The sequence below is a fragment of the Arvicanthis niloticus genome, chromosome 15, assembly GCF_011762505.2.
Source record: "Arvicanthis niloticus isolate mArvNil1 chromosome 15, mArvNil1.pat.X, whole genome shotgun sequence".
Lineage (NCBI taxonomy): Eukaryota > Metazoa > Chordata > Mammalia > Rodentia > Muridae > Arvicanthis > Arvicanthis niloticus.
In genome coordinates, this window is record NC_047672.1 from 73,168,326 (window position 1) to 73,188,963 (window position 20,638).

General features: G+C 37.9%; 1 protein-coding gene across 5 annotated transcripts in view; it reads left to right on the forward strand.

Moving 5' to 3' along the window:
- Reln (reelin) overlaps positions 1–20,638 on the forward strand; it is a 438,704-nt gene that overhangs the window by 225,694 nt on the left and 192,372 nt on the right. For all 5 annotated transcript variants that reach the window (XM_076913169.1, XM_076913171.1, XM_076913172.1 and 2 more), the window contains exons 9-10: positions 12,637–12,733; positions 15,344–15,584. In XM_076913169.1, coding sequence (XP_076769284.1) covers positions 12,637–12,733; positions 15,344–15,584 — 338 coding nt within the window. The remainder of the gene's footprint in view (positions 1–12,636; positions 12,734–15,343; positions 15,585–20,638) is intronic.

The window sequence follows — 20,638 nt, forward strand, 5'->3', positions numbered from 1 at the left end:
TTACACCAGAACTCTCATTTTAAAAGGAGAACAGACATGGCAGCCACTCTTAATGGTTAATTTTCAAAATAGGGCCATACAAAGTAGGCAACTCTCGTTTCTTAAGATACTTTTGCATGTTTTGTACAGAAAGTAACTCAGGCCCGAGTTCTTTCATATACTAATATCTAAATATAAAACATGTATGATCTCGTAATGATGTTCTGATTAAAGCAAACCAAAAGCAATACAAAACAGACTCACATCTCTCCAACATAAAAATACAAGCATTCAAACAACGTCCAGTATAAAACACACACTCACGACCTCCCAATACAAACGCACATATATACAACTCCCCAATATAAAAACACAATAGCCTCCAGACACCCAACCATCTAATACCAAAAACAAAAACAAAAGCCTCGACATTTATTATCAATAAAGCAAAATTTAAAAAAATAATTGATTTAATTTTATGAATTTTCAACAAACAATACATGTTTTGTTATAAAATTCTCAGGTTTAAAATTACATTTATGACTTGATTTTCATGTCTCTAAGGATATATGTTAATATACAAAAACCTAAATATGTATATATAGAAAACATCTATATTACCTTAGTTTAATAAATAACTGTGGGGGCTGGTTTCAGCCATGGAAAGCCTAATTTTTCATCACAAGAGTGGACTGTGCCTCTGTATGGCAGATATATCTTAAAAGATAAGTTTAAATTTAAAATATAAATAGTTCATTTTGAATATATTTATATATTTTGAATCCTTTTCACATCAAAGAACTAAGTACTATTTTAAAGAGACTATTTTTATCAGTTTTAACACTGCAGTAAAATTATACTAAGCATAAATTTCTGGGAAATATTTTAGATTAAATTTTAACTACTAGAATCAGTAACTAAATAGAAGACAAACGGAACGTTGTCTAAATTCAAGTTCACTGTTGGAAAGTAAAGATTATATCCTTCCCTGGAAATGTTCACTTTGTCATTCACGTGATGATAAACATCAGCAATCCATCCATAACTAATTCATTCATAACTACACTCTGCTAGTGTTTATCAGGGATTTCCCTCATTGAGGGAACACATAAGCAGGTGCAGACTGGAAGTTGACCATCAGTGTAGACAGCGTCAGTTAAAGGGCCTGATGTCTCTGGACCTTCAAATCCTCAGAGTTTTGTTTGTGATGTCTACTTCATTCTGCTTTGACTTATACACTGACCATTTCTACATATCTGCTTTTACCCTTTGTTGCTTAAATGACTGGGAATGTATGTCTCTCCTTGTAGCTCTAGGTACATGGGAACTAAATTGAGTTTAATTCATGGCTGAGGAACATGACTGAGTGGTGTTCCACATTATACTCAGGATCATACCCATTCCTGATTTCTGTGGCGGTGGAGTAGGCTGAGGGAAATCCATGGACAATTCAGATCTTAATGGGAACCAGAAATCTCCAGTCCCTTGTTGATTGCCCAAGGTCCTTGGTAGGCCCATCTGTCACAAAGAGAAGCTCTTTGAGAGCTGTGCTATATACGGTGTACTGTTCCTGTAACCACTTGGGAAAACTAAAATTTATAACGTGCCCCAGATTTAAAAAAAAAAAAAAAACACTATAAAATCAAATATATGAATCAGAAGATTAAACACTACCCCTTAAATGATTACCACTTTGGGCAAAGAGGAGTTTCTTTGTAAAAACAAAGCAAGTTGGATGGTGCAGAGCAACAGTGGTCATTTGACTCTGAGCAGAAGAAACTAAAAATGCATCCTAACAGAGCATCCGGGAGAGAGGGAGGTCCGGGGAGACTGACAGGAGCAAAAACAGCATCATTGCTTAGTGCCAGTACCACACTTAAAAGGGTTTTGCCTTGCAGACCATTCTGAGAGCTGAGACCAAGGTCAGAGTCAAACAAAGCTGATAATGCCAGGAAAGGCACATACCTAATGCCCCCCAAAGTAGAAATTGGTACTTTGGAGGGGGGCGAACACATGAGCACTGAGGCATTGATTATGTTGGTCCAGGGAAAGGAGGAAATCTTGGCAAACCTGACGTATTTTGCATTTCTTGTTCATGCATTTCCTTATCACAGTCTCCAGCAAAATCTGTTCTGTGGCCATGGAAAAAAACTGGAAAAGAGTTGACACCTGGAAGGGCTTAGGGGCCGTCACAACATTTGTGACATATACAAATTGCAAAAAGAATAAGTGTACTTCTTCCTATGGTGGGGCTGTTACAATGAAGAAAATGGGGAGAGGACTGAAAGAGAGAAAGGCACCAAAGGGGAGAACAGCTGTTCACTTCCTACCCTGTGGTCACTGCCCATCTGCCGTAAGCTGGAAGAGGTCCCCTACGAAGTTCTAACCAGGAAGGTGAACAAGATATGATAGGTGAGACACCATCACATTTCTGTCTGACAGATTCAACCCCAAGCAGAAGTCATTGCTCCATGGTATCCTCATTTTACAAATAAACAGATACCAAACAGAAAATGCAACACTTGCTCTTAAACATGGTGTTCCTACATCTGGGAGATTTAAAAGCAACATGGCTTCTACAGAAGTATTCTATAGAATATTCTGAGGGTCATTAATTTAAATATTCTATTTTGACTGCTCCTAATCCTTAATATCATTTGAGTAAATACTTAAAAGTAATCCTCCTATGCATAATAATTCTTTTTATAATATTATATTTTCTCAATTATAAATTATAAATATAATTATACTTATAAATTATAATCATGTCAAGCTTTCCCCCAGGAGTAGTTTCAGTGGGCACAATAGCAATGTGGACATTAAACCCTACATTTCCATACTTATTAATTGATAATTCAATGCTGACCAAATATTGTGGACACATTCATTCCTCTAACAATTTCTATTAATAAAATAATTATCAAATCTATTAACTTTGGTTGTCTGATTTTATCAAAATCAAATTCATTTGTTCTTAACAGGTCCAAGAATAATTTCAGGACTTTTCTTTGTACAGAATGGAACAGTTCTTAATTAAAGTGATTATCTGTGGTGTCCTTTCAGCCATGATTCCCATCTATGTCATTTGGAACCTAGAAGCCCCAGGACATTTCCTGCCTAGGCTGCCATGAAACATTATCTGATGGAGTAGGCATTCTTCCCTGCCCAGCTTTTTACCCGTGAATCAAAACACTGCCTCTTTGGCCTCAGCCCCTGAACTTCAGCAGGGCATAAGCTGCCAGCTTTTCATGAAGGCACAGCATGGAAAGATCAGGCCTGCCTTTCATGAAATCCAGGAGCAGCCCCGCATTCAAGGATGTGTAATGCCATTGGACATGCAGTCTTCAGCTAAGAGCATGCCTCTTGTGGGCTACAGAGCACAAACTTAGCCAAGGACTGTCTCTCTCTGCATCCATTCCTTAGCATTTATTTTAACTCATGATCTGAGATTTAGTGGAATAACATACTTAAGGCAAAACCTTCATCTTTCCTGGTAGATTTCCTCACTTGTCTTGAACATTTATTTGTGGCATTCTGTGATAGCTGATATACAGTAAGACAACAAGAAGAATAAAAACAATCTACTTGGAGCAGTATTAGAAATAAGCTAGAGTTCTATTAGAGAAGAGCTAATTATAATTTATACAATTTATAAATTATACAAATTTGTATCAGTATATAACAAGATAAATCAATATGCACAAACAGAAAACTGCTATAATAGTGTAAGTTCTGTAGCATAGGAGCGAAACAACATGAGAACTAAGTGGTGCTAATCTGACCTGAAGATGACAATAATGTTTAAACTTGGGGTTATATTTTAGTTACAGCTCATAGGTTAATACTTTTAGACTTGACATAGTTACGATATTGCTCTCATAGTAAGAGTAGGTCAGTTTGTTACCATGACAAGTAAACCAGGAATCCTAGAATGTTTCTCGGAGGTTCTGTAAATATGGAAATATAACTTTAAGTGTAAGATAGTCATTTTTTGCATTATTATTGTTAAAAGATAAATAAATATGTACAGCTTCCTCCAGTGAAATAGTTAAACAGACTCTCACTATAAAAAAAATTGATTGTGTGGATAATGGTAGTCTTGATTGGGGAGGGATGATTTTAAAGAAAAATTAGAAAATAACAAATGAGCTCCTGCTCTTTTCTTTGATGCTTTGGGGCCGCTGTGATGGTGTCTCTACCCCCAGTGAATCATAAAAATTACTCATAACTAAAAAAGTTTTTAAAGCATTAAGTATAATTACCAGTGTAGCTGTTATGGCAGTAGGTCCATGTTGCCCATCACATTTTCCAGTGTCAGTCTGGAGTGAGGCACATCTATTTCTTGATTGCTGCAGCTTAGAGTAGCAGGTAAGCTTCTGGGAGGGGCACTGGCTAACCTTTTAAAAGCTTTCCTCAAAGTCACCCGTTCATCTCTTTTTTTTTCCAATCTCGAGCCTTCCATTTACCCATCTTGAAAGATGAAGGGCCATGTTGATCCTGCTAAGATTTGCTTCAATCCTAGCAAGGAATTCTAAGCAGCCAGATTGCATGCACTCCATAACTTTTTGATGTTTTTATATCAAATGCTGTCATTTACATGCTCATCCCAGAGGCTGAGGTTTGAGTGATGGCAGCTGTGACGCTTGTACCGTCAGAGTCCTCCACGGGGCCCTGTGCAGACACTCCTCGAGCCTGCAGTATTTATGGCCCCACTATGTTATCTAGAGGCATGATTTCTGCCACTGTTCTTCCCATCTATCAATTCCGTGAGATGGGCCCTCTTCTCCTTCTGTGGCACAGTGCTGCATTTTAAAAGGCAGATTGTTTTCAAGGCAGAACTTTGGTGGTTGGAGGCTGCTCTCTGCAACCAGTACCAGTCCCCAAGAGGACAATACTTCCTTCTACTGTGCTGTGCTATGATTTACTTTAGAAAGTTCTGAGATTAGTGGGAAAGGGCATAACCATGTAAAAAACTACCTAGGCCTTGAGACATGAAATGCCAATTGATTTATCCTGTTACTATAAAGGAGGAAAGAAATAGAGGGAGCTGCCAGAGATATAAACTCACAGTCCCCAATCTACAATTTCGTATTATAAAAGAAAAAAAAAAGGAAAAGCATAAGCCAGGTTTGTCTTTTAATATCTCTGGTTGCAAACTTGGCATGACCTGAATTCATTTGCCAGCAAGACTTGGCTTGAATGTTTTAAAACTATTTATAGCCTTTATATCTCTACTACTTAAGTGAATATGCACACAGTTTGCTGCAGAAATATTCCTGTATCTGATCAAAAAGCATTGCCACAACTTTGCATGGGTGTGGCATGTTACATAGTATATGTGACACTATTTCATTTCTGAAATTCGTAAATTTAATAAACAATCTATGTGAAGTCTGTTATCTACTAATCCTCTTAGAATTAAGAGCCTACACAGCTCTTCCCAAGGAAGGAGTAACTCACCAGTGTTCATTAGAGATTACTAATATTTCTGTTTTTAGATGGCCTTCATGTTATGTCAAAGCTATAAAGTTGCTTATTTTATGTCACCTACCAAAATTGGTAGGAAGAAATAAACATTTCATATGAATTTGGAAAAGTTCCTGGTTCCAGAAGCTACTTAGAATCTCTTCTGTGCGTATACAGAATGCTGACTGTGTGGCTGCACAGTGAGCTGGTCTCCCCTGTGCTTCAGATGGGCTCTATTTGACTCCCACTTGTAATTGCTGTTGCTTTCATGTGCTAGTGTGTCCTTGAGAATATAACAGCTCTGTAGAGGCCCCAGTGGGTCAGTGTAGCAGAGAAACACTGCAGGGAGCAGTGCTTCTTACATAAGCAAACAACTATTTAAAGGTAATTTCCTTAATCCCAACCCAATGGTAATGTGATCCTTATCAGAATATTTTGATTCAGTAATAGAGAAAAGAATTTTAGAAATTCCAAGTTTTTTCTTATTCTTCAAAACATTTTTGTATACTTATTTATTTTAAATTGTCAAATAGAATAATATGTATTTGCCATGGATAGCATGCTGCTTTGGAGTATCTTCATGGCCGGCATAGTGGTACACACCTTTAATCTCATTGCTCAGGAGGCAGCGGCAGGGAGATCTCAGTGAGTTTGAGGCCAGTGTGGTCTACAGAGTGAATTCCAGGACAATCAGAACTATATATTGAGACCTTGTCTCAAAAATAACCAACCAAACAAAAATAAGCATCTACAGTGTAGATTCTACACATTCCCTGATACACATCCCCAATCTTTTTCTATTGTTAAAGTAATTTATCACTGGGTTGCACCATGCTCAGAAAAGGATGAAATAAAGTTGGGGGCATGAATTGCTGTGCTGTGGTACTAGGGCTCTTAAACACGCATGAAAGTCGGGAATAAACCTGATGTACATGTTCTCGGTAACAGGAGGGTCAGGGCTTATTTATTTGAGTCACAATTTGGAGGGGCATGGTAAAAAGTTTTTCTAAAAAAAAAAAAGTAAAACCATAGAATGAAAATAAGGTACAATTCTGTTTATTCATTTAGAATGAAAAATTACAGCTAGTGTTAGATTTTTTAGAAACTTACCATTCTGCAGAAGTTACAGAATCAAGAAATAAACCTCTTTGTCAATTTGTTTGATGACCCTAGAATGTTGATCCTTGTTCATTGGCTACATGCTCTTAAGATATTTCATCTTGTAATGTTTACAATCAAGAGCACAGAGGCAATTCTGCCTCTAGATTTTGCTGTTTAACATTTTACCATCCCTACTCATTATTAATAATGTCATTTTAGGTTTGAGGGATGATTATTAAACAGAAAAAAAATCTCATTTAGACTTCAGGGTAATTTTAACTTTCTCTGTGCAGTGACTAATCTTAAACTAATATCTGAATTGACATCATTCATTCGTTAAGCAATGTGTCATCATTGCCTTTGAGTCATGGTGCTTGTGAGTCAGCACAGTGGGCTGTAGGAGCTCCTAGTAGCCCTTTTTATACTGGGAATAACTCTACTCTAAAATAAAGAAAACTACAGAAACATGTAAGAGCACCCTGCCATGAATGAATCTTCAAATCAGCTTTCCTTATCAAAATACCCTGTGCTGCCATAACCACTGGCTCCTGTGAGAGGCAGCATGAGGGGATCATAAGAATGGAGACAGCAAATACTTTTAAAATACTATCATGTAGCATGTTACTAGAGCTCCCAACAGGGCCCTGGAAGGTATCAATACGTGCAAGTCAGCTCACTGTTAAATGAATTTCTGTCCATATATGTCCAAATATGTTAGGCTTAAGCACTGTATTTATGTACGTTGCATTAAGTCATTCTGACAGACTGTTTGATGACCTTTTGTGTCTGTCTCCTGCTAGTTGCCTCTGCTTTTTCTTTCCAGTTCCCATGGCATCTTTAACACATTCTATTCTATTGCTTTTGCCTATATCATAGTCATCTACAAGGACCATGGAGATTTCTACATACTGCTGTATTTTGTGTTTCGATTCCTAATAAGTTATACACATTAATAATGTAGGTTTTGAAGCCAAGAATCTTCTTTGACATTCAGAATGTTCTGCAGCATGAGACTATATGTTGACACAAAAATTTTGATGTTTATATAAATAAGAGAGAAACAGGGAGAGGGGATGTTCATGCCAAATGAACTCTCCACCCCCATTGAGTAAGTGAAGGAAAATAAGCCCCTGGAAACTACTTGTTTTACAAAAAAAAAAAAGTGCCTGTTTTTATTATTGTTTAAATGTTTTGCCATTGTTGTGTAATATCTCAGAACTGGGTATAATAAATGAGCCACAAGTTATCTAGGAGAGCATTTTGTCAGATGCCTTAGTAAGGGTTTCTTGTTGTGAAGACATACTATGAGCATGGCAACGTTTATAAAGGAGACACTGGCTTACAGGTTCAGAGGTTTACTCCATTATTTTTGTGGCAAGAAAGCATAGTGGTATGCAGACAGACATAGTGCTGGAGAAGGCTAAGTATCACCCTGGCCGTAACTCGAGCATAGAAGACCTCAAATCTTGCCCCCACAGAGACACACTTCCCCCAACAAGGCCACACCCCCAATAGTGCCTATAGGACAAGTATTCAAACACATGAGTCTGTGCAGGCTAAACCTATTCAGACCACATCAAGAAGCATGGTTGCTATGTTGACTGTCTTAGTTAAGGTTATCCACACAAGAAATGCAGAAGTAGTTACTGCATCTTTACTTTCCTGGTTGTTGATTTGTGTCACCAAACGGTAGTGTTAAAACAAGAACAAAGGTGCAGCACTGGCATTGTCTCCATGCAAGCTTAGAAGACAGCATGAGTTTCAGTCTCTATGCTGGTAGACAGAAGCTGTACCTCTCCCTTTCCTGTCTTGAGGAGAGAGGAGCTACACAGGAGCCAGTGGTGACAACACATGTTTTCAGTACATTTCCAAAAGACCTTCTATAGTTAAGTCTGAAGAACATTTATTTCATTTGATAAATGTTCAGTCAGCTCTTCAGTGAGAGCTGGGGACAGGATCTGAGAAGGAAATCTCTGCTTTGGTACAGCTGATGCTCTGGAGGGAGGAGGACAATGCCAAACGAATGACTGTGGGCATAGCAATGCAATAAGGACATTAAATCCAGGCTCTGTGAGTAGTGGGGTGAGAAACCTACTGAAGGTAGCCAGGTAAAGGCAGGCTAAGAGTGTGACCATTCACAGGTGTCTGAGGTATATGAGTGACAGTGTCAGTGTAGACAGATCTCTGACTGCCACAGAACCTGTGTAAATGTGATAATAAAGAATGCTTTACCTCTTAGGGGAGAAGGGCTGGTCTGAGGTCTGTTTTTCCAGAACAATAGCTAAAGTCGGGAGAAATAAGACTGAATAAGAATGCGGAATTCTGTGTTCTCACATAGCCCTGACATTAGCGCTTACTTTTTATAGTATGTTGACTCATTTATTGATTGCTTACCCTTATGGCCTGGCTGCCATTAAAAAAGGCAGAAAGTTACTTGTCTATTTCTTCCAAATTACAATATGGACATTACTGTTTACATAGGACCAGAGATAAGGTCCCATAATTAATTGTAGTTACAACTTTTAACTGAGATTCAGACCAAGTTTACTATAAAATTTTGGGGGGGATTACAATGATAAAGGTTGGGGTGTGGCTTAGTGGTAGATTTTCAAGTCATCACTAGAATTCATTAGGATGCAAGTACAGTTAACCCCAAATCTGACTTTTAATTTTAATGTCAATATAATACCAGGTTAACTAACATCTTTTTAAAGTTATTTCTTTCAGTTTTGAATAATATAATTACATCATTTTCCTCTTCTCTTTGTTAATTCCAAACACACACACACACACACACACACACACACACGAGTATTTGTGTTTTTCTATGTTTATCAGTAGCAAAGCAGTAACAGTCTTAACTCATAACCCTAAGTAGAAATAAAGCCACAGAAACCTGTGCCAACATATTGTGAATGTGTGAGGCATTTCAGACAATGTGTATGGTTTAAAAGAAAAGCAAAAGAAACAGGATTGGTTGCTCTGTGTACTGAGAGTATTGTGAATTGTGTTCTGATCTGCCTGGTTCTGATTCTCATTTATTGGCTGTCATGGGCACATGTGAAGTGGGGTACATAGAGTAGTACCTGGTTGTTCAGAGAAGCTTTTTTTTTTTAGGTTGATGGAGTTTTTTTTTTCCTTGATGGGCACTGTATAGTTTGAATAGAACAGATTTTCTGCTCTCCTAACCCCTACACATAGCAACTTGTAGACAATTTATCAAAAACATCTTCACTCTAAAAAGTAGAAAAACAATGCTTCTGATTTTGTTTAACTAAATATTAGATGTCTACTGGAGATAGCCAGTAGCCCTCGGAACCTCTTGGGAGAGATAAACCTAGATATATCAGTTACTTTTATCATTGCTATGAAAATAAGACTTGACAAAAGCAAGTTAAGGAGTTTATTTTGTCCTGTAATCTGAAGTACAGTCCATTGTATTAGGGAGAGCATGACAACAGGAGGGTGAGGCAGCTGGTCACAGGGCATCCTGAGAGACAGCATGGGTGCAGGAGCATGAGGCAGCTAGTCACAGGGCATCCTGAAGGACAGCATGGCAACAGGAGCGTGAGGCAGCTGGTCACACAGCATCTACAATTTTCTCCATTTTGTTCAGTCATTATCCTCTGTTCATGGAATGATGTCATTGACATATACTGTCTGTTCTCCTACTTCACTTAGCCCAATCTGGAAATTCCCTCACAGACATGCCCAAGAGTTTGTCTCCTGGGTAATTCCAGATGCTGCCTGTCCATTTGACAAAGAATATTAACCATTACACTGGGTCCTCAGAGGATAGATTTTAATAAATGCCTGAGAAGTAGGTAATAGAAGTAAAGGGAGTAAAATAGAGAGAAGAAAGGATTAAAACAGTTTGGGTCTACTAGGGAGTAAAATGGTATTCACCGGAACCCAAAGGTGGAGATAGTGGGCAAGGTAAAGAGAAACATTAGGGGAAGGGTACAGTTTCAGTTAGAAGAAATAGCACATTATAGCTAGAAATAGATAGAAAAATGAATATAAAGACAATGTGGAGTATGAAGACTTGAGTATGGAAAAAAGACCTTGTCATCCACATGTTCTGTTTGTCTTAATGTATTCCCTCCACTGCCAACACCTGTGATCTGAGGACAGGATTTTAAATGTAAATGTTGAGAAATTGTAAGACAACCTAGTGTTGTTGTATGTAACTTGATCATGCTATGTTGGAATTTTAGATAGATCCAAAGACACAGTTCAGTGGCATAGTTCAGGACTCTCAATAAAAGGTAAGGGGCTGCTTCCTGCTGAACCGTTTCAAGGTGATACCCAGTACCTTTATCACAGAAAAAGGGATAACTTCCATTATACTGCAATGCAGATGTGGCCTAAATCAGAGATGAAGTATTGATAAAAAGATCAGTCGCTGTACAGGATAGTTATAAGTGATCAATAATGTAAAAAATAGTTGGTATCTGTGCATCTTTATCAGTCAACATCTTATTCACTTAAAATTAGGAGCTGACAACTGAGACAACTAGGCAGAACTAATAAAGTTCCTTTATATAAGCTATGAGGCCCTCCCTCAAACACTGGCATGGTGGTCATCTGTCCACAGCACCCCATGGCAGCCAGATTTCTTGGGTTCTGTGGCATCTTCAATAAATTTGAGAAGTTCACTGATTTTGTTTAGTAACAGTAGGCTTTATTACTTTGTATCCTTGAGAATTAAAAATAAACATACCTTTTTCTATAAGCTAGCAAAAGACAAAATGCTTGAAGATTTTTGTGGTGGTGGTGGAGACAAGGTCTCACTATGTGGTTTTGGCTTTGGCTCTCCCGGAACTCTTGAACAAACCTAGTTGGCCTCAAGAGACCCACATGTCTCTGCTTTCTGGGCACTAGGATTAAATGCATGTGCCTGGCCTTTGAACTTTATTTTAAACAGCTGATCATGAAAGGTAGAATTTAACAACAGTTGCAGTGGCATAAGGCGGGTTTCCATGTAGAGCAGGGTAGTTGGGTGTGTCCTGTTGGGTACCCCTTCCTTTCACCCCTTCTCACCTGCATTTCAGCTATGAGAATAAATCTCAGAGAACTGGTGTTAGGCCTTTTAGCACATTGCCAGATTCAGCAATGTCAGACTAAACACCGCTGAAATGATGTAAATTAGTCTGTTGAACACTTGACGCCCTGACTACTACAAACTGAAAACCATCAACAGATGCTCTTTGCTGAAACGTAGGCCCTTCCAGCAGATGGGTGGAAGTTAAAAACAAACTATACTGTTAATTTTCCTTTTGTTTCATTTGTTTTTATAGCAGTATTAAAAAAATAACCTCTGATATATTAGTTACAGTAAATTTGTAGCAAATGCTTCATGGCTGTTTGGGTTCGTCTGAGATCCCTGAGATCACACTCGGACCATTCTTCATTACATGAACTCATTGAAAATGGGGACTCAAATTCTTCATCAGTTCTAGAACTTCCCTTGGTGTTCACACTCCAGTGTCGGAAATAATGATGAGAAGCAACTGCCCAATACAGTGAGATACTATGTCTCAAGTGTTGAGCTTCAGTAAAGTAGTATCTGTCACATCTCCAATAGTCAGTATGCATCTAGAACTAGAATGTTTAACAATGTTTTATTTCCCCAGATGCTGCTGCATACTTTAGCTAGCACATGCACAGAAAATGGTGACTTTCCCCCAGTTCAATGACTCATACGCCATATAAAGTCATTATTATCAATTGATACTAACCTTCAAGAGCAATAATGGTATTATTAATCATTCAATCAATTTAGACATTTTTTCCACAGAAATGTTTATTTTAATCTAATTTAAGTAGCTCATATGTCTCTAAAGAAACCTGAAATCTGTCTTTTTTATATTGCTTCCAGATCCTAAGGTTGTTTATTAGATTATATTCACTATAACAGAATACAGGAAACTTCAACATAGTAAGAGTAATGGAAGAAACACTTATATATTTTTAAAATATTAAAAATATTTACAGGGGAATATTTATAGGGAAATTGAACTGTTTGCAAGAATATTGCATTGTAATTGTTTTTTAACCATGAAATTTTTTGTTTATTCTTATTTATAGGGTCAGGATCATGTCGGTTTAGTTATTCTGACCCCAGCATCACTGTGTCATACTCCAAGAACAATACCGCTGATTGGATTCAGTTGGAGAACATTAGGTTTGTTACCATTTCAAGTATTGGTTCCAAATCTGTTGTAAGACTTCTGTACCTCTAGTTGCTTTCGTTCTATCCAGACTTCTTTCTTTATGGTTAAAATCTTTTGGTTGTTCATTCCTCAAGTCATGAGTATACCTATTTACTACTTGAGGAAGTTGTTGCTAGATTGTAACCTTCCCATTCATAGCTTCCTATCGTCAGTACTAACCTGTTTTAGACAGTAGCACATTTGGGATTATAACTTTTGAGAGAGCATCCTTTACCACAAAGCATCACCAGCTGTAGCAGGCAGGAAATGACCTGACTGTGCCTGGCTGGCATCCAGAACTGAGAGCATGACCAGTAACAACCGCCTGCATCCATCCATGCCCATGGTGATAGGGGTTCCTAGCTGCTAGGCCTTTTGCATCATCTGTCCCCTAACTTCTAATGTCACACAGGCCCAACTTTAAATCCTGTGTCTTCTTTACTTCAAAAGTTTTCCAATGAGAAAATGAAGTAGGATGCTCCATGTAAAAGGAACTTTCTCAATGTTAGAAAGATTGGATGGCCTCAGAAAAGCCCAAATCATGTTGACCACTACTGCAGAATCTTAATCAGGAAATAAAATACATAGTGGATGTATAAAAGTAAAATGAAAAGGAACTAATACCCTATACTTTGAGACAGACATGGCACCTGCTGCACTGAGGGCCAAAGCCCCACATTAAATGAATCCCATTGTGGCAACTGGGGCTTTTCTTAAGTTGGAAACATTTTAAGTAGTACATTTTCCATCAATTTTGCAACATTTGTTTTCCATGAGCTCTTTTCTTTATTAAAAGGACAGTAATCTGCTTAGGGAAGCAAAAGAAATATTAGGTTGATAATCTTTAATACTAACCAATTTGTACAAAGTTTCTAGAAGTATATGAAAAAAATAAAACCCACATAAGCTGTAGTCCAACAAACCTCCTGTCTGCCTCAGTGATTCTAAGTCAGGATTTTAATAAATGATTCCCTTGCCTGGGTGGGATATGATTTACTGATAGTTACTGCACACTGAACTCTAACATGCTGTATCGACTTTAAGACAGTGTTTGCTATTATTTATGTTTTCTAAGTTTTGAAAATGTATTCACATCAGATACTCAAGCATCTGAATGGATGTAATCAAACCAACATACTTATAGAAATTTTACCTTTATCTCTACAGCTTTCCTTTTACTATATTATATCATAATTGAAGTAAATTATAATGTGCATTTTTTTGCTAGAAAAGAGCTATATGCTTTGGAAGTAATAAGAATGAAAGTGCACATTTGATTGCACAAAGGGACATCACATTCAGCTGAGTACATTAAATTTTTTTGTGAAAATGACACTTCCAATTTTAGGCTGCATACCAAACCACCATACTCATGCATGCAAATTGCCCTTACCATTGGTGATCAGCACAAAAGTTTTTTCTAACTATCATCTGAAACCAAAGTACATTTAAATTCTTTTTGAAGGTAAAAAAAAATCCTCACCATAAAATATTGTAAATGAGAAGGGAATTGATTGCCCACAAAGGTGAGATACACCATCTATAACCCCACTGACAATTCTGAAGATATATATGTGCTTCGTTGGTGAGTGAAAAATATGGCTTTTTCTTCAGCCCTTCCAAACCTGATTTATAGCAGCCCAGCCTACCACTGGTTTGCATTTTCGCACCATTTTTAATCTCAGCTAAAACGATCGTTTTTACAATAGCAGATTTCTACTTTGGTAGAATAAAATGATTAATAAAACTTGTATTATATAACAGAAAGAGCTAGATTCTAATAGATGTTATATAAAAAGCTTGTTAAATTATATCAGTCTTTAAAAGATTGGCCTGTATACAATTGTAAATAATTATAAGTGAATATATTTAATTCTATGGCAAATCTCACATTTCATTCAGCTACCAGATATAAAAATGTATCTGATGACGAAAAGTAAAATGACTATTATATAATGACTATATATCATATGAACATATGTATATACACTTAAACATATCATATATCTATTATATACTTAACATATTTATCACACATATATACATATATACATAAACATATATATAAACATATACATAAACATACATATATATATCATATGAACATATGTATATACACTTAAACATATCATATATCATATTTATCACACATACATACATATATACATAAACATGTCACATATAAGTACATATATATATACACTTACCTTAAACATATCACATGCAATCAGCTTCAATTGATACATAATTTCAAAATACGAATCAACATTAATTTCAAATTTTTTCTTATCAAATGAATGATTTTTAAAGGGATATCTACCATGTGCCAAAACTCTTCTAGACATAATTTGACTCCTTTTATATTATTATAGCAGCTTGTGCCACCTTCTCTGCTATTGTTTTTTTTCCCCCCGGCTTATTTGAACGCACTTAGTTCTTGCTTTAACAGGAAATCTTGAACAAGTAGCAGATACTGAAAGTTGAAGGATGGGTTTGCATTTTGTTTGTAATGAGCACCGCATGTTCGTCATGAGCTGTGGTCTGAACTGTGAACTTGACCTCCCTTCTCACACTTGTTCCAGAGCCCCTTCCAATGTGAGCACAATTATCCACATTCTCTACCTTCCTGAGGAAGCCAAAGGGGAGAACGTGCAGTTCCGGTGGAAACAGGACAGTCTGCATGTGGGTGAGGTGTATGAAGCCTGCTGGGCCCTGGATAATGTCCTGGTCATCAATGCAGCACACAGACAAGTCATTCTGGAGGACAGTCTTGACCCAGTAGACACAGGCAACTGGCTCTTCTTCCCAGGAGCAACGATCAAGGTTTGAACATTTTCATCCTCTCTTCCTTTAGAAACCCAAGGCTCACTGAACAGTTACTTCAAGATAACTTTTCCAAGACAGCTCTTTTGAGTAGTAACATTCTTATGTCTCATATCGTGCCACTTAAGGTTATGATAGCACTTTATTAAAAACCATTTGTTTATTCATTCATTTAACAATTTTTTTTTTGAGAACTCAGACTGAGCTGAACCCTGTGAACATAAGAAAGCAAATACATTTCTTCCCTTGCTTGTAGCTGTGAGTTCAGTGGAAGCACATGGACACCTAACTGTTGCAAATACAGTTGTTATTTTCTGGGAAAGCTTAGAGGTTTGAGACAGCACCAAATACAGGCTTGGGGCATTAAGAAGGTTATCCAGAAAACAGAGAATGTAAGCAGATACTGATGGGTGGTCAGAAAGTGGGCAAGTAAGAGGAGGAATAGCACTCCAAGAACTGGAGATTTCATACATAGAGGCTAGAACTGAATGTTTGTGTCTTCCACCCATTTGTGTGTTATAATACTATCATATGGAACTAGAAAGTAGAGCCCCTGTGAGGTCATTCAGTCATAAGTATGAGTCCTCTATGAATAGAGGATAGTGTCCTTATGAAGAACTCTCTGGCCTTCAGCATGTGAAGACATAACAAGACTAAGGATGTGTAGGCCTTTGCTAAGTCTTCCAGTGTTTAATTTTGGAACCCTAACTTCCAAAATTATTAGAAATAGGTGTTCCTACTTAAATTCCAGGCTGTGATGTTCTCTAACCATAGCCCCAAACTAAGAGATTTGAAATTCGTGGTTTTCAACCTTTGGTTTGCAACCTCTTTAGGGCAGTCACATATCAAATATCCTGCATATCAGAGATTTACATTACAACTCATAACAGTAGCAGAGTTACAGTTATGAAGTAGCAATAAGATGATTTTATGGTTGGGGGGGTCATCATATTATATGAGGAATTGTATTAAAGGGTCGGAGCATTAGTCATGTTGAGAACCGCTGGTCTAGATGGCGAATACAAAAAACAGAAACCCTTCAATGGAGTTAAAAACAGTTATCCCATATATTCTGAGACTCATGGTAAGTAATTCTGGTGTCGTGGCAAGAAGGAATTCCTTGAAGATTTGCAAGCTCCTGTAGTACTGGCATTATATCTAGAGATCATATCCACTGAAGTACTTTAAGTCAGAGACATTATATTGGTATTCGAAATTGCTCTTCTAAGAGAGAGCTCTGAGTGAAAGGAGTATTTGGAAAGACCAAGGAGCCACTTACAAATGGTTCAATGAGAGAGCTTATTAGGCAGGCTTAAGGGAGAGGGGATGGAGGCATGTGGATATATTTCAGATTTTGTCACCAGGGAATGGAGGAGATTGGGGACTGATAAAGAAGAAGAAGAAATGGTAGATGTCAGAGACAGGGTTTGAGCAGGTAGACTGGCAAGGGTGTTATTTTCTGAAACAAATATAGGAAGAAGAACAAATTCACAGGATAGCTGCAGTTGGTTTCAGTTTGGACACCTATTTCTTGATGTTGTTAGGGCCAAGTGGCAAGTAGTTGGCAGAAAATGAGTCACAAGTTATGGCAGTTGTCACCTGTTGGATGGGCATAGAAGTCACAAGCTTGCCTGAGGAGAGACTCTGCGATAAAGAACCAATACAAAAGGGGCCGTTAGCCTTCAACTGGATCCCTGCATGTCTCTAGTATGTAGAAATAAATTGAAAATTTAGCTTATCGATATTTTTTATTTCTTAGCTACGACTTACTGATGCAAAACAATCCTGTTTTAGATAGGGGTGAGACTGCAAGAAGGGTAACAAAGACGATAAAAGGCTTAAAATAGCTTTTTTGCATGTATATAGTATAGGAAAATAAGGCGGGATCTTTTACATACCTGGCAAGTGTCTGAGCACTAAGCTACATCCCAGCTCTCTTTTTACTATTTGGGGCAGGAGTACAAGTTCTGGTCAAGTTGCCAGTATCTTAGAGTTTTACTGCTGAGAAGAGATACCATGACCAAGGTAAGATAACTCTTATAAGGACAGCATTTAATTAGGGCTATCTTATAGGTTCCAAGGTTCACTCCATTACCATCAGGGTGGGAGCATGGCAGCCTCCAGGCAGGCATGGTGCAGGAGGAGTTGAGAGTTCAACATCTTGTTGGGAAGACAAACAGGAGAAGACTGGCTTCCAGGCAGCTAGGATCTTAAGAGTGTCTTTAAGTGGCTTTACCCACACCTATGCCCACAGTAACACACCTACTCCAACAAGGCCATACCTACTCCCTGGGACAAGCAAGCATATTAAACCACAGAACCCAGTTTGACCTTGAACTCACCATTGAGTTCATATAGATCTCAAACTTATGGTCCCTCTGCCCTCTGCCCTCTGCCCTCTGCCCTCTGCCCTCTGCCCTCTGCCCTCTGCCTCTTTCATATCCATCTAGGATTAGAGAGGCCTGTGCCACAGTGTGCTGCTTACAAGAAAAAGAATTGCAAATTGGTCTCAACCCAGAAACTCCTTTCTTCCTCAAGCAGTCAAAGTTTGTAGTCATTTCAGCACAGGGTGATGAGATTACAGCTGTAGACTGGTCTTGAAAACACACATCCTCTCTGCTCAGTTCAGGAAAGCATCCCATAAGACCTCTTATAGAAAAGTTTCTGACACAGCCCAAAGCTGCAGCTGCCTTAGAAAGAGTCCACAAATTCCTTTTGCACAGAAAACTTTGTCAGGGTACTCTGAGTAATGTCTTCTGGCCACTGCATTGAAAGAGGGCTTTCTGCTGACTCATCTCTATACTAACAAGCAGGTCTGAGCCCTTCCCCGGCATGATTTTTTATCATCTGACTCTCATGCCCTCTACTAAATAGATGTGCATTTCTGCCTCCTGTTACAAGCTATTATACTAATCTAATTAGGTACTTGGTTTCTTAAGGCATATACTTTGGTTCCATCCATGATAAAAAATGCATGAAGTCTGTGTTTGCTTCAGTAAGAAGTTTAATTAAATTAAAACTTTGGGTAGAAAATGCTTTTTTTCTTTTTAGTCTTTTGTTCCGCTCATAAGCTTACTAACCACATACCTGAGAATTGCCTAGGGACTTGGTCAACTAAGGAAAGAAATGTCACTGTGGCAATAATTTATTTTATTGACTTTAAGTCACCTGCCAGATAAATGTTCTACTCCAATGTTTCTTTTGAAAACTTGAAATACATGCCCTAGTTAAATCTAAGAATTTGTTTTTTTAACTCATTTGTATAACCACTCTTTTGATTTCTGTTTGAAATATCTCAAATGAAAACCTTTTCTTTGACCAAATGATTCATAATTATAAAATAAAACTCATTGTTTAATTATATGAAATACCTTTGTCAAACATTAATTATTTTTTTAATGTCCTTTGAGATGAAAACTACTTAGAAACTATCTCAGTCTCCCCATGGGTTATGAGAGTGTTTAAATGTTGCTTTATTTTGGACAATTTATAAAAAAATTTATTTTATTTATTTTATAATATGTATTGTGTGTGTCTGTGTGTGTGTCTGCAAAAGTCTCTGGAATACTAATGTTGATAAAGTGAAGCTGTAATGAGTATACACATTTCTGACTAAATTGTCCAGCTGCTGGTCTCAAAGACCTTGTTTAATCGGTCGAAAAAAAAAGAGAAAAATAAGTCTATGTCACTCACAGGCTGGATTTCTCTCATCCTCTCCAGATGTTTCAATGTCTCTGAAAATATTTAGTTTTATCTGAACTATAATTGTTTATCCCAAGTAGAGCAAAAGTGACCAAAGACTAGACCAAGTAATTAACATAAAGTGTCATATGACTCAGGGACCTGTAGGTATTACATCACCAGCTTAAATCTCTGGGCTCGTAGAAGGTCATGGCTATTCTTGGGTCTTTAGTAATTAGTGTCAACTGCACCTGCGGGAATCCAGCTTTTACTTAGAAGCTGCTCTCATATTTGTGAGTGATTGACATGTGGTGCTGGGATTGAATCCAGACGTCCTTGCATGCACATGTCAGGAGACACTCTACCACTGAGCTACATCCCCAGCCCTTTGTTGTAATTTTTGACTTGGTAAAATGAAGTAGATGGTAAGCAGTTTCCAAGGTAGTTACTCTTCCATCCTTTTGTGCCCACAGCCCTGCCTGTCTAGTCTTCCAGGCTTGTCCCAGTGAACTTTCCCACATGGAAGAAAAGGAGTACTACATTCTATTGTGCTTCTAATCAACAACATTATTTTTTTATTTCCCATCAATCCTGAGGCAACCCTTCGTTCACTACCCAAGCACTCGAGGCTTTAAATGCCAGTAATAAACTGGGCAAGTGATAAAAATCTCCTCAGAGTGCTGCCTCTGAAGCAACACCCCCAAAACCCCATCCCCCATGCTGCATGCGTCCAGCACAAACAGATCAAGTTAGCCAGGGAGAGCCTGAAACCCACTCTATATTAAATCACCTATTTCATTTGCTGGCAACCACAATTTTGCCTTCTTTCACAGAATGAGACTTTTTACTTCTGTGTATTTGTCTAGAAGTGTAAGGAATTAGTGTCAGTTTATACTATGCTAAAGTAGGTTACAATATCAATTTATCAATGCAATTGTTAGAATAGCTCCTGTTACCACATCAGGGCTTCTGTCTGGAAGCTGTGGGTGTTCAGAACATGTTAAAGAGTCAGAGACCCACCTTCCCACCTGATGAGGGAGAATGAGTAATCTCAGGCAACTTCTGTGCACCAGCTGTGAGTGATTTTGGTTTAATCAAGGATTAAAGGATAGGAGCTGAATATTTTGGCTCTTTCCATTTAAGACTATCAAGGTTTAGCATTTCATGCTGGGAATGGTGCTCACACTCAGGAATGATGCTTGCCATATCATGAAAACCACATGGATCCTCGAAAATAATGGCTAAAAATAATAATAGTAGTATAATCTTGATTGTGAGGAACGATGATTATAGCATCGGTTCTGTTGGGAGTGTTTCATGAAGGCTTGTAGCTACAGGCAGGGAAGACCTTCTCTCGTCAGCACCTCAGCAAC